Raw genomic sequence first — 15,833 nt, 5'->3', positions numbered from 1 at the left:
TTCTCCATCAAGGTCGTCATCACATAACCCACTAACTAAGACAGAGTTAGGGATTTTAATATTCTGTTGTGCAATTATCTCCATGTTTACATAAAATGAAGAGATATTTCAACAATCAGTAACTGTCAGTATTAGTATTACGAAAGTGTGTATCAGTATCAGTATCAGTAACAAGTAAGTGTATATCAGTAACTATCAGTATCAGTAATACAGTGTTAATAATATGAAAGTGAATATCAGTATCAGTACAAGTAAGTGTGTATCAGTAACTATCAGTATCAGTAATAAATAAGTGTATATCAGTAGATATCAGTATCAGTAATAAATAGATGTGTATCAGTAGATATCAGTATCAGTAATAAATAGATGTGAGTTCAAGAAGAAATAGATAGGATAGAATAGAATTAGAAAATAAGAGTATACCTATTATGCAAATAACAGTGTATATTCCACTTGAATGTCAAATCAGTGCTTCTCCTGGCAGGGCTCGCCAAGTTTTGTGTAACCCCACTACACCACTACTATAATGGGTTACAAGAGTTATAAGTATTATTCTACAGGAGGGAGTTAGAAGGAGAGGAACGGGAGAGGAAATATCCTTGGGCCTAGAGACTATAGGTTCGCTACTGGAGAAGCAAATGATCTGACAAACAACAGTCGATATACAAGAAAACAATTACAGTATTTATTAATCAATAATGAGGGAGTTACGTTCAAGTATTCAGCTTGTAGCTGTATTAAAGTACCCAAAACAATAAAATAATAAATAGTGAAAATAAATAAATAAAATCAGAGCTCTGTAAAATAATAAAATGGCCAATGTCCATGAAGATTAAAAAAGGAAACTTGTAATGTCCGTGGAAGGGAAAATAAATAAAATAAAAGGAGGGAAATAGTCCGAGGGAGTGTCGAGTGTATTTGTATCAATGTATGTGACGCTTATCTGGGGAAAGGCAGGGGGTCCAGTCTTCAAGGGTTTGGTCGCGGGTCAGGGACGTCGTTCACAGGGTAGGCTCGCCATCAGGTTCAGGGTTCAATCAGGGTTGAGGGTTCAAAGCGTACTTAAAAAACCAATCTGCATACAGCAGTGATAAAAATCAATAATCAGTCTTCGTCATACAATAACTGATGCTTATGGCAACATCATATGGGCCGCGGCTACGCGAGCCCATTCTAGAAACCATTCAACAATTCCTCGCTGGTCGCGAGGATTTCATTTCAATGTCCGTTTAACTGATTCATATATGAATTACATAAAAGATACAAAAATACAACAAAATATATCGCCACAAGAGACTTAGGGGTTCATATCTCTCGAATTACCTTTGAATATCACAGTCAATTACTAGGGATACAGCAAAGTTATAATACAAATCTTATCAACATTACTGTACTTTTATCGTCTTCTATTCACAAAATAATAGAAGTGCTACTTACAGTTATCTTCCTAAATAATACAATACGATATCAGTATCTTAAAAATATGGAAACAACGTTTCATTCATTACATAACAGTCTAAAAGCTCCGATTGGTTTTTAGAAATGGCTAAATGTTATTAGCGAAATGCTAATAACAACTCACCGGAGTTTCACGGTTGAAATCAAAAGTCTTCAAATCCAAAAATAGAGAAAAGGTCCGAAGAGAAAAGTTGATAGTGGTAGGTAGTAAAAGAAGTGTGGGAAATTGAAAGAAGGTGGAAGTGTGAAAGATGAAAGATCAATTAATGAAAGTTCAGAGAATCAAAAAGCGTGGAGGTCTCAGTCAAGAATCAAGAGAAGTGAAAGTCGTTAAACAAAGTGGTCGCCTAGCAACGGGCCGACCGCGAGCTGCACAGCTGGAGCAGCTCTACCTCTGCGTGTGTGTTGTGCACAGGCGCGGCCGGTTCATTAAGGGCAGATGGGCAGTGCCCCTCCAAAGATTCTTCCTCTGAGAAAAGTAGATCCATTCAGAAATCCTAGATAAAATATGTATTGCAACCTCAATCACACTGGGAATCGTATTACATCAATGTTCTGGTTTGTGACAATCTTTGCGAGTGGAATCGGGTTTTATTTTTGTTGAGAAGTCTAGTTTACACCCAGTGTGGCTGTTTAACGTTAGGGTCTATGGCCACGGGCCTGGGCAGATTTCTCAGCGCCTCAGCTAAGCCCGGCCCCCTCGCCCCGATCCCATTCTACGAAATTAGCACTGTAGCCTACTTAGCATAATATCATAACATAAGCGCGACTTTATGGATGCTATCAGGGCAGATGTATGATCTGCCCTGACCAATGACACGTTGGTGGCCCTGCCTGCTTTGAAAAAGACACAACAAACATATTACTCCGCTCATCTCTAACCTGTGGGATTTTATTAACTCCATTGCCGCAAATTTCCCTCACAAAATCGGTGGATTAAACGGATAACCATGTCAGATTTGACGAAGGATATGTGTTGGCTGGTGAAGGATTCACGTTTGGGGTAGGTACAGTTTGTATATTTGCTATTGCAAAGTCTAAGGTTTTATGACCGAAGTCTTTGCATAATGGGTAACTGTCTGTTATTTAATGCATTTTGAGGGCTTGCAATGTTGAGACAGCAAGCAAATGTGTAGCTTCGTAAAGTCTGCTGCTGCTACCCCCACGACTAGCCGACTAGTTGACGACATTCTCTGAGAAGCTGCGTTGGGCTTACTATATAGTTTAAACAAAGCGCGAGGGATTATGAATCAAGTCTTTGTGAAATAGGGAAACTGGAAGTTATTTAATGAAATATCTGAGCTTATTGAGCTTGGGATGTTGTTGACAGCTTCATTTATGCTGTGTCCCCGAAAAAGCTAAAAAAAAATACTTGCACCCGGTCCTGCCTAGCATTGCAGAACAGGAGCGAGTCTGTTGGATAGTGAGCTCCCCTGTTAAGTTTTAACCATGGCTACTCGTTTCGAAAATAGGCACGTCCTTTCCCGGTATTGATGGCATTTGGTTCTGTGGTGCATTTAAACCGGCAGCAAGGGGACGACTGACTGAATTGAATAGTGTTGCAGGGCTTTGGTTGCATCAATGTAATGTACGAACGGTGAAGGCGAGATGCTGTGCTGTGCTAGCCTTTTCCTGATTGCTGTTGCTGCCCGGTTGCGTGGTGTGCATATTCGTGTCGTGTTGCTTGTCGCAAACTCCAACTCCGCGAGCAGACAAAGCATTTTTCTTGTAATGTCTTAACATGTGTATGCAGTCACTCTGCTTAAATGAGCAAGATAACTAGCTGCGTGGAGAGAACTGTCAAAACCAGCTTTCTTCAGAACAGAAGTTGAAGAGATAACGCGCATGTCTGGTGCGGTGTATCACGGGAGGTGGAGTTTTACTAACACACCAAACACTATGGGAAAACGCTCTCCTGTCTTGCCTATACACGCAATGCAACTCGTAAATGATACCGTATTGATTTAATTATTATGGACTTGATCGCCAAAATTTCTGCCCTGCCTGTTTCCCCAGCCACCGGCCGCTACTGGTTGTGCACTGTTGTGTATGCATGCTGTGTGTGTATGCGGTGTGTCTGGTAACAAATCAGAGGTGGGTTACAATAATAAAATAAAAAAACCCTGTAAGCGTGCATTTGGCACAGAGACACACAAGGACCAAATGTGTGGGTATGTCCATGTGTGTAGCCCCATAATGCATGCAGTTCAGCAAGTGAAAAGCTGAAAGTTGGAAGTAAGTTGAAAATACTTTATATCTGTAGTACTACACCTCAATTACACAGCACCTTTAATAATGTATTACAAATTGGCCCTTGCCATTTTGGTGAGGTGACAGTCAATTAAAATCAAATTTGGTTTCTGAGCAACATGTTTGCCACTTCTCTGGGGATCCTAACCCATGCACAGGATGAAGCCTACAATGACCTCGTTTACATGAGACTTTTATTTCAGAATTCAATTTAACCAATTTAATTCTGAATAAAGCTTAATTCTGCTTTGAAAACATCATGTAAACACTTCACAATTTGGAGTTTAGTGAAAATTCAATGTAAATTAAAAAACTGTAGGCCTAAACGTGGCCATTGCCTGTCATTGCCCGGCTACAAGTGATTAATGGTGTGGCAACAAAAAACCACCACGTGTCTTGTGAATATGGTCTTTAATGCACAATTGTACAATATTTGGATTAACATGACATATTAAGTGTTGGATGTTGATAAAGGTCAGTGTTTTAATCTATGAATTGAAAAGTTCAGATTTAAAACCATACAAAGCCAATACCGTATAAAAATTCATTTTAAATAGCATTTCCCCCAAAAGCGATCTTGGTCACAAAACTTCACCAAGATTCATCTTCAGTAATGTGTTACAGACAGATGATTTATAACTAAATGCACACTATGGTGCAATCAATAGTTAACCCAAATGCAAAATCATCCCCTTTGTGTACAAAATATATATATATGCGCAATTATTCAATACACAAAATACAAGTTTTTTTCTCAAATGCAAACCCAAACTTGCTTTTTTCCCCAAATCATACCACTCACTTGATCCTCTACAATAATATAGCCATTATAGGTGAAGTCCTACCACCAATATGCTTCTTATTCGAGGCAACCTTGAAGATGTGTCCCCCTACTACAGATGTCAAATAATTCTCTGGTGAAAACTTGGCAAAAGGAACAGAGAATAACAGTAAAATGAGACAAAGTCTTCGCTACAGATTATGATTATTTTTGATGAGCTTGAATATGTTAATTGTCAAAATAAAGAAAATACAGTATCTACTTACTTAAAACAATGTAACATGTTGTCTGATACAAAGCCAAAAGTACAACCAAGTATTTGAACATTATTGAGATTATATCAAGGCCTACTTTGGAAGTGTTCAGGGCAGGCTTTTAAAAAAGTAGTCTGTAATCAAATGTAACTGTGTGCTCCATGATCTGAAAACCAACCTTACAAGTGTTTCAAAGTAGGCCTATATTATAAGAATTTCATACCCTACTTCTGAGCTGGTTCCTAAACTGAACTCTGACTGACAGAAAGACAGAGCTGACTCTTACTTTTACAAACACACTTTTTTCAAATCATACTACTCACTTGGTCCTCTACAATCACATAGCCCTCATAAGTGAAGTCCAGTGACTCCCAATTGATCACATTGCCATTGTGTGTCAGTGGAATGCGGTTCATGTACAAAGCGAGCTCAGAATAAGAAAGAACCGAATCCCACATGTGAACATCTGTGAGCATGCCCTCAAAAGAGTCCCCTTTATTAAATCCCCCTCCAAAACTGTCCTGATCTTGACCCAGGACGATACTGGCTTCTTCCGAGATGGTGCGTCCACGATTCACTCCTTTTCTTGCGCTTGGTTTGCCGTTGACCCAAAGCTGCGCTAGGCCTGTCTTGGAATCCCAAGTAGCACAGACTGAATTCCACTGATTTTGAATGTCCTCCATTGCCTTGAATGTCACATACATGTCGTTCACCCATATGTTGTAGTTGTTGTTGGTTTCTTTCATGATGAGGAATACGTTATCTATATTTGCCCGGGTTGTTAAAGAGAAGAGGGGCTGAGCTCTACTGGTTAGATCAGAGAAGAAACGCAGACAGACAGTCACAGCGGTTAGGGTCCTGATTTGGGTTGGTGGTACCAGGACGACATGAGCAGTATTAGACTCCGCAGGAAAAGTGAACATCTTTCCTGTGAGATCTGTGGAATCAAGTCGGCAGTGAAACAACACAGTGGTAATTAGTCATTTCAAATGTCATATCTGATGCAGTGTTAGATTAGATTAGATTCAACGTTTGTTAACATTGCTGTTGTATAAATACACGACAAGGAAATGCTGTTTAGCACACCAGAAGTGCAAATAGCGGACGTGGAACATGATACATGTTGTATGTACAGCAGTATATTCATTGAATGCAGTTGTACAGCTAGTGCAGGTAAGTGGGTGTACACTGCAGAAAATACTGATATGTATTTTCATTTCATTTAATTTATCCTTTATTTAGCCAGGATTGTCCCATTGAGACTAGAGTCTCTTCTGCCAGGGAGTCCTGGTCAAAATGGCAGCATACATATAGTTACAGACACAGACAAACACATAGACAAAAAGGGAAATAAATGTACAAAAAACACATTAAGAAGAATAAGTTTACATAAAACGTATTATGAGATAAAAAAGTAGCCTATGTGCTGCATAGTCAGAAACAATGACACTCCTCTGTGTATACTGTATTAATTTCCCTCTTAAACGTCTCTAATGAGGGCAGAGAGTCCATACATAATATCTTCTGCAACTCATTCCATAGGTATGGGGCATAAAAAGAAAAGCCTGTATATACTGTAGATAAGCTGTACTATAACTCCACACAGTTTATGTACAAATAAGTTCTGGGAGAAGAATGGTGATGAAGAGTACAATGGAAGACAATACTGTATTCAGAAATGACAATATGTGTCTTACCTTTTCTCTCTGCTGAAGATTTTGTGAAAGATACAACCAACAATATAAGGACTTTGCTTGCAACTTCGGTTTTCATGGTAGCAAATGTGATAGAGACTTGCTGTGTCTAAAGGTAGCTCAACCAATGTGTCTTGAATCTTTTCCCTGAACTGAGGTTCCCTGGAGGGGAGTCACTGACTACTCACTCACTATTGGCTAATAGTCTGGGAGCCGAAAGCCAAATATCAGCTGAACCTGGCTTTGCAGTTTGCCCAAGGTGTATCTAGTAAGATTCCAGATGATGCCAGGTGATGTCCCTTGAGCATTTCAAGATTTTGAGCCTTTTATGTTGGATGTGCTGCAGCCATAGGTTACAACAGGTTTCTGCCCCTCTTAATGTTATGCTGCCCTAATACCTTATACCAGTCTTTCCCAACCTTTTTTGCCCAGCGTACCCCCTAAGCCATTTTGTCGTATGATAAGTACCTCTCTCTCATACTCTATATACCACTGTGACTATACTCCATATATCTGTTATTATTACATTTTTCCGTGTACCCCCTGAGGTATACCCGCGTACCCCTAGTGGTACACATACCCCTGGTTGGGAAACACTGCCTTATACCATACTTATTTTTGTGTTTGTTGACATGGTATGATGCTAACAATGACTGGCGGTGGTCATCAGTGGGGGTAGGGCCATGCATGTTTGGGGACAGGGCATTGACCCAAAAGCCTGTTATTCCAAATTTGAGAGACAAATCGTTGGGAGCCGTGGGGTTGAACACAGCATTTTTTGATAAAGTTTTTATTGTTTTGCCTTATCTTATAGATTTTAGGTAGGTTTTCAAGATTTCAGATGACGCCCAGTGTAGCGCCGCATTATGTAATAACGGTGCAATATGTAATAATGTAACAAATTATTACATAATGTGGTGACAATCGCCGCATTGTGTAATAATTTACGCATTTCGTAATACATTTCTTGAACGCATTTCGTAATAACTTTTTTCTCATCTTGTAATAAATTATTACAAAATGCGAAATTTATTACGGAATGCGGCCGCAACTTTTTTTTTTGATGGAAATGTAATAACATGGTGCATTATGTAATAATCTATATGGATATGTTTTTTCTGCACTTGGATTCAGTAGGCGCAGCACACATACATAGTCTCAGTGACATGGTATAGTCACTGCCCTCTCTCTCTCTCATTCTTCTCAGTTCTCAAACTGCTCGAGAGTCGCGAATGATGCGGTTAAAACCGTTAAGAAATAATTTCACAACTTGTTGCGTGCAACGAGTCCAACGAATGTCTCGCACTTTCTGCTACATTACACCAATTTACAGCGACATTAAATAGGCCAGGTCTAAACACTTCACGAGGAGGTGAAAACTTGTCTTGCACTTGCGTGGGTCTGTGGCGAGAGAGAGAGAGAGAGAGAGAGAGAGAGAGAGAGAGAGAGAGAGAGAGAGAGAGAGAGAGAGAGAGAGAGAGAGAGTGTGTGTGTGTGTGTGTGTGTGTGTGTGTGTGTACGCACGGAGACAAACCTGGCCCATATTGATCTTAAGCCCCATCTTGGCTCTTTGGAAATATTCTTAACATTACAAAGGCTATTTTAATATTTTCCCCCAAACAACATGAATCAAATCCCAGGAAAAGACCAACCATTATAAGTGACTCGTGGGGAGCTGTCCATGCTGGTGGTGCTTAATTTTTTCCCGATATTTGCCCGTGGAGTAGTGAGTCTTTCATGTCTGCCTACATGCGCGCCAGGGTCTGACCATGGTGCTTTTTGCCCGTGGAGTGAGGAGACTGTCTTCTTGCAAAGCAAGAAGTCATAGCACCCGAGAAAAATGCCACTCTTTGTCATATTTTCAATTTCAGTCCACTGTTCAGTAGGCCTATTAGGCTGCAATCAAATTCAATAGCCTATGCTCATCCACATGCACGCGAAAAACAATAACCCAAGCGGCGGGACTAATTCGATTATATTCCTTCCAAAAATGTCCGAACGTCACAAAAATCAGTTATTTGCATTGTCCGTAATTATACCAAACAAAAAGGTATCAATAAAAGAAATCAAGTCTTCAGTTTCGATAATCCACGTTACAAATCCTCAACAACAGCAAGCCATTCCTTCTCTGCTATGAAGCAGGCAACGGAACAAGTGCAGACAGTAGGCTATATGACCACGTTGATGCTGCACGGCTTGAAAGGATTCTGTCTAAATTAAATATCTTGAATAGCCTATATAGACCTAGGCCTAACTAGATTTGTTGCAATACAGATTCATTTTCTATAGCCAGAAGTGTTCCGTTGGACTGACGAAACCGAACACGATCAAGTTTGCAACTTCTTTCCCTCATGCGCTGTCCGTCAGCACCACCTGTCATCAGACGTCCGATTAGCTTTCATTTCGTGCTGAGGGAAAAACTCTCGCCATTAGGCCCATGTGCTGTTGCACTGTTGTGAGGGATATCACCAAATAATTTAGATAAAAGTCAGAACATTATTTTGGCAATCTGTTCAGTCTGTTCATTTAAGTTTTTGGGTGCTCTTGGATATCGGGGATCAGTTCATGTAGAGAGAAGAGTTCATCCAGGCACTCCAAAATAAGGTGTCCAAACGGGAAGTTACATTAAAAAGCCTTTAATGGTACTGGGCTGGGGTTACATTAAAAAGCCGACATGTTTCGACCTCACCAGGTCTTCATCAGGGCTACGTTCACCATTGAAAAGAAAGGCCTCCCTTAAATAGTGACATCACCACATGTGACCCATTACGCACTAAACACATTTGCGCACACCAGAGAAAACAAAGATTAAAAAATAGCCTGGGGTAATAAGTGATGCCACAGAAAAAAATGACCAGAAGTACAAATAAGCATCACAAAAAACAAGTAAAATCAATATCCTCATTTAGACCAGGATAGCGCATGGCATCCAGTTGGTGTATCCAAAAAGTCTGCCTCTGATTAAGTCTTTTTAGCCTGTCCCCACCCCTCGGAAGAGGTTTGATATGCTCGACGCCCTGTATGCGCAGCAGAGAATCATTTTTACCATGGTATATATTCATTGAAATGTTTCGCCATGGGATAGTCAAAATTGCCCACTCTGATAGCATACAGGTATTTATGTTCTGCTAGCCTATCTCGCATGCGCCTTTTTGTGCGTCCGATATAAAACAACCCTTCAGCGCAAGGACAAGTTAGGCGGTATATGACAAATGTAGAATTGCAATTAATGAAATCTCTCTGTCCGTATTCTCTCGTGGTTTTAGTATCCACAAAAGATTTGGCTTGTGTAACATTTGGGCAGTGAGGGCAGTTCATACATCTATAGGTGCCAATGGGTTTACGCAGCCAGGTTTCTCTCTTTTTCACCTGTAGGTGAGAGCGCATTAATTTATCTCCTAGGCTGGGTGCACTCTTTAAAGACACCATGGGTGGTTCTGGGAACACCTCACGTAGTTGCGCATCACTTTCAATAATGGACCAATTGTTCTTAATAATTTGCCTGATCCGCGTCGCTTGTGTACTATATGTCGTAACAAAAAAAGGACGAGACTGCTGGTGGCGATGATGTTTCTTTTTGGTCAATAACGTGTTGCGTTGAAGGGAGCGCGCTTCACTGTATGCGTTTTGGATGGCTTTAGGGTGATAGTAGGCTTGGGCGATGTCCCCCTAATTGACAGCTGACGATGTTTACAGTGAGACGATGCGATGGACGATGACATCGTCTTGGGGGGGGGGGGGTAATAATAATAAAAAAAAAAAGATATATTTTGTATTTATTTTTATTATTCATCTTCAGCTAAGTTATTATTTAATTCTATTTAATTTAAGAGTAAGTGAAATATATGAATATTATTATTACATTCTGGGGGAATTTTTTTTAAACCTCCTCAGCGTTCTTGCTCAGCTGCTTTGTGAGATGGTCGCTGAGATGCAGAGATCCCCCGCTGACCCCTCCCCCTCGCCCTTCTCGTCTCTCCTCCCGTGTCACCTGCAAGCACAGTGCTTGCTACTTTACCATCAGTTCATTGCGTGGCGTTTTTGGGAGACTTGTCAATAAATGTGTTACATCTGTGAGTTATTTATCTGTGTAACTATTTTAAGACGACATATGCGCTGCGTTTTTGCACAGGCTAGTAGGCTATAACTTTAGCCCCTCTCGCTCACCAGAAAACTAAATGGGAAAGAGATGAGAACCCATGCGTGATTGCGTGCCCTCTCGAGAGGCTTTGCAATGGATTTTAGCCCCGACTTTGTCAATTCCTTGCACTAGAATACGGAATGTTTTGTTTTAGGTCATATCGAGACTTTTTTTCCCCTCATCAATGGAGTTGATCAATGGATAGTTCTACAAGTAGTTCTGGCGGTGAAGCCATGAAGACGAGTGGGCGGACATGGAACCGCTTGCTCACCTTATTGACAGTGGGCTTATCAGAAGTGTACACTCTTGAGTGGCTGCTTCACAAGACATCTCCACCGCGAATAGCGATTAAACATTTTGAGGTGAACCGTTAAACATGAAATGTTAAACTGTCGCAATTGCCGAACGTGTTGCTTATCGTCATGTTACTCCGGAGGAGCCAGCTAGGTAATGCGTAAAGAGTCCCCTTTGTAGTCAACAACTTAGGTCACAGAAATAAATGAACGATATCACTTAGGCCTACTTACATATATCTGCAGCAAACAATAGTTGGGCTTAGTTCACAAGTTTTTTTTTTTTTTTTTTTTAAATCCATTGTGTTTTTTTCGTAGTTATATAATTCACTCCGCTTGGGGCTTGTGTTCACAACTTGTCTTGAAAACCGCTGCTACTACTACGGATTTTACGGTAATGTGATGTCAAGTACCGTAATGATTACTATAGCAGCGGCTTCAAAAGATTCCTTGGCATCACGATGTTTGCCGTCCATCGTGATGCCAGCTGTCCATCGCCGATGGACGATGATATCGTCTATCGGCACAACCCTAGGTGATAGGCTCTATCACTGAATCTTTTCTCCATCAGCTCGGCCTGCTCGTGAAAATCATTTTCGAAATCACAGATACGCCTAATCTCTGGAATTGGCCGTGTGGAATATTTCTAATGAGATGCGGGAAATGGAATGAATCCGCTCTCAGAATGGTGTTCCGAGAGGTCGCCTTTCTGAATAAGGTGGTGTGCAGCTGTCCCTCCGCGTCTTTATATATCGTCAAATCCAGAAAGTGAATATTAGTTAATGAATATTCCAAGGAAGCCACCCAAAACGCATACAGTGAAGCGCGCTCCCTACAACGCAACACGTTATTGACCAAAAACAAACATCATCGCCAGCAGCAGTCCCGTCCTTTTTTTGTTACGACAGTTCATAGATGTATGAACTGCCCCCACTGTCCAAATGTTACACAAGCCAAATCTTTTGTGGATACTAAAACCACGAATAAATATGGACAGAGAGATTTCATTAATTGCAATTCTACATTTGTCATATACCGCCTAACTTGTCCTCGCGCTGAAGGGTTCTTTTATATCGGGCGCACAAAAAGGCGCATGCGAGATAGGCTAGCAGAACATAAATATGGTATCAGAGTGGGCAATTTTGACTATCCCATGGCGAAACATATGAATACCATGGTAAAAATGATTCTCTGCTGCGCATACAGGGCGTCGAGCATATCAAACCTCTTCCGAGGGGTGGGGACAGGCTAAAAAGACTTAGGCCTAATCAGAGGCAGACTTTTTGGATACACCAACTGGATGCCATGCGCTATACTGGTCTAAATGAGGATATTGATTTTACTTGTTTTTGTGATTTTTATTTGTACTTCTGGTCATTTTTTCTGTGGCATCACTTATTACCCCAGGCTATTTTAATCTTTGTTTTCTATGGTGTGCGCAAATGTGTGTAGTGCGTAATGGGTCACATGTGGTGATGTCACTATTTAAGGGAGGCCTTTCTTTTCAATGATGAAGACCTGGTGAGGTCGAAACATGTCGGCTTTTTAATGTAACCCCAGCCCAGTACCATTAAAGGCTTTTTAATGTAACTTATCGTTTGGGCACCTTATTTTGGAGTGCCTGGATGAACTCTTCTCTCTACATGAACTGATCCCCGATATCCAAGAGCACCCAAAAGCTTAAAGGCCAACTTCCGATAAAACTCAGTTTTACTCACTCCTTTCGAAGATCGGACGGTCACCCCAAGTTAAACTCACTTGCAAGGCTCTCATAGCGGTGCGTCAACTCTCCTGGCTGTGTTTCCCGGTGTTTCCCAATTTACATCAATAATGCAGAGAAACGAGCGAATCACGAAAGCCTTTCTGTGTTTCGTCACGTCGAAAGAAGGCGTTGCCCACAAAGGTTTATATCGACCCATTTATCTAAAAACATGTCGAGTAATTTTTTTCTGCTTGTTTTCAAAACAAGCAACGTCTGGTGGCCCGAAACATAGCTTAGCTTAGCTATCAGCTGGTTGCTACTCTCAGGTACACACACAGCACAAAGCCTCATGCATAAAGCCTGCTCACTCCGGTTGCTCCGTGCCTGCAGCTCGCCTAGGGGTCGCTGTCGAAAGAGCACAGCCCTGAATGGAGCCTGCACGCCTCCGTTGGCGCCCCTATAGTGCAGTACCACCCGGGGAAGTGGCGACTCTGTTTCGCATTACATTCGCTCCAAGCACTGGAGGACTGAGCCAATCAGAGACACGTTTCTTTGAGAGCAGGAGGAGTGAGCCAATCAGAGACGCATTTCCACGAGAAACACGGAACACTCTCTCGTTTCTCCACAAGCCACCTTGCCAGCTTGCAAAAACGTCTTGAAACAAAGCAACCAGGGCGTTTTTTAAAACAGGACCAACGCGTAACACATTCAATAACAATTGGGAACACGGCAATATTAATTAAATGAAGTTGAGAGGCCATCTTTAAATGAACAGACTGAAGACTGCTTGAGCTTCCAGCCACCTGTGTGCCTTTCATTGCCAAAATAATGTTCTGACTTTTATCTAAATTATTTGGTGATATCCCTCACAACAGTGCAACAGCACATAGGCCTAATGGCGGGAGTTTTTCCCTCAGCACGTAATGAAAGCTAATCGGACGTCTAATGACAGGTGGTGCTGACGGACAGCGCACGAGGGAAAGAAGTTGCAAACTTGATCGTGTTCGGTTTCGTCAGTCCAGCGGAACACTTCTGGCTCTAGAAAATGAATCTGTATTGCAACAAATCTAGTTAGGCCTAGGTCTATATAGGCTATCCAAGATATTTAATTTAGATATTTAATTTAGTTTTCACCACCTCGTGAAGTGTTTAGACCTGGCCTATTTAATGTCGCTGTAAATTGGTGTAATGTAGCAGAAAGTGCGAGACATTCGTTGGACTCGTTGCACGCAACAAGTTGTGAAATTATTTCTTAAAGGGTTTATGAAACGAAAACAAAGTAAAGGAATTTGACCATTTCCAGGACAGATTCTGAAAGTTCTAAGCCTTGTGAATAAAATGGGATATTGTCTGGGTGCTATTTTGTCCTAAAAGTCATGTTAAAACGTTCCCAAAAAGTGTTATGTTTACTTTTTTTGGTGACATGCAAATTTTATGCAAATGATATGCGTGACATAGAAGGGGTGAGTTCACCTCATTCCACCTTGTTCAGATCAATGGCGGCTAGTACCAAAACAAAGCGCAGTGTCAAGCAGTGTGTTGCTGGAGGGCCGAACGGTGCCAGCTGCAAAAATGGCTACTTGACAGAAGGAATATCTTTGCACAAGTTCCCTTCTGTGAAGAATGATGGAACTGTGGCCAACAAGGAGAAGGCTAAAACAAGCTAGGGCTCTGTGGATCCAATGTGTGGTTTTGAAGCAAGCTTCACCACAAATGTGGAGATTGTGGGCATGGTTGGACTGAAGGGAATGCTATTGCCTCAAGCAGTTCCAACAATTGACATCGCTGGCGTGCAGACTGAAACTGCCCCTGTAACTGCTCGGGCACGAAGACAGGTGAGTGCACTGCTTTGCTTTAGGCTACTCGTTTTACCTTGTCCATCTGCTTTGTATGTTGTTTTCAGGAAAGGGTAATGCACATTACATGCCAAACCGATGCAAATGCTCTCGGAATATGCACTTTTTGTTGATTGCCATTCAACTGGTCAATAAATTGGTTTTGTGAGGATATCCGCGCATCAGCGTGGTGCTCTCGGTCGAGGACAGCCAACTCACAGACTGGGCTACTGCTTAGCGAATAAACGGAGATGCACATAGTGTAGGCCTACTTTGAAGCGTTGATTGTTTGTTTTTAGTATTGTGGTGCACGTGTGGCTGACGTTTGGACACACCTCGTCCTCAGAGTCAGGCTGAGGGACATGCGACGCCTGTGACTTTGAGCACAAAAAATAATAATAATGATAAACGCTAAAAATATGCTGAGGACTCAGGCTATCTAGGGTATTTTTCCAACAGCCTAATACCTCCATTTTTTCTCTAGTTGATGATATTTTTGCATGTAGCCTACATGCATTTCAATCACACTATATCGCGCAATTGAATCAAAATGCCCCCCATTTGTCAACAAACACACACGCCATGTCATCTTTGGGTCATGGCAAAGCGCCCTTAGCAACCGTAACCATAAACAAAACAAACTGTCAGGCTATGTCAACAATCGTCACTTTGCCTGTCAGACATGTCACTTTCTGCAGATGTATCAGTGCCTCTGAAATAGATTTGTGCTGCTGTTTTTTTTTCTCATGAGGTTGGATGTGTGGTTTTTCGACACGCTAATGTTTGTATCAGAATTTTGGTTCCTTTGTAAGATGTGGGTCCATCAAATGTGTGTTGTTTTCTCAGATCGCCATACTAGCAAACCAGGGACTCTCCTCTTTGATGTCACAGCCCAGCTCATTAGTCACCCCAAATTTCACAGAATTCACACTTTGAGTTGCCATTTTCACAAGTTCCTCCGGGATGATTGGGTTCAAAGTCTCATCGATGCTATCAGAAAAAACAAGTCTTTAATGGGAATGACCGTTTGTTTTCGTTTCATAAACACTTTAACGGTTTTAACCGCATCATTCGCGACTCTCGAGCAGTTTGAGAACTGAGAAGAATGAGAGAGAGAGAGGGCAGTGACTATACCATGTCACTGAGACTATGTGTGTGTGCTGCGCCTACTGAATCCAAGTGCAGAAAAAACATATCCATATAGATTATTACATAATGCACCATGTTATTACATTTCCATCAAAAAAAAAAGTTGCGGCCGCATTCCGTAATAAATTTCGCATTTTGTAATAATTTATTACAAGATGAGAAAAAAGTTATTACGAAATGCGTTCAAGAAATGTATTACGAAATGCGTAAATTATTACACAATGCGGCGATTGTCACCACATTATGTAATAATTTGTTACATTATTACATATTGCA

General features: G+C 41.2%; 1 protein-coding gene across 1 annotated transcript; it reads right to left on the bottom strand.

Moving 5' to 3' along the window:
- Positions 1-4,754: 4,754 nt before the first annotated feature.
- Positions 4,755-7,015, bottom strand: LOC134454817 (serum amyloid P-component-like). The gene is made up of 2 exons (XM_063205974.1): positions 7,000-7,015; positions 4,755-5,680 (listed from the first exon to the last, which is right to left on the bottom strand). Exons 1-2 carry the CDS (start codon positions 7,013-7,015, stop codon positions 5,049-5,051), a joined length of 648 nt encoding a protein of 215 aa, XP_063062044.1. The 3' UTR covers positions 4,755-5,048.
- Between the last annotated feature and the right edge of the window lie 8,818 nt (positions 7,016-15,833).

The sequence above is a fragment of the Engraulis encrasicolus genome, chromosome 8 (assembly GCF_034702125.1).
Source record: "Engraulis encrasicolus isolate BLACKSEA-1 chromosome 8, IST_EnEncr_1.0, whole genome shotgun sequence".
Classification (NCBI taxonomy): domain Eukaryota; kingdom Metazoa; phylum Chordata; class Actinopteri; order Clupeiformes; family Engraulidae; genus Engraulis; species Engraulis encrasicolus.
This window is presented reverse-complemented; position numbering and strand designations above follow the sequence as displayed.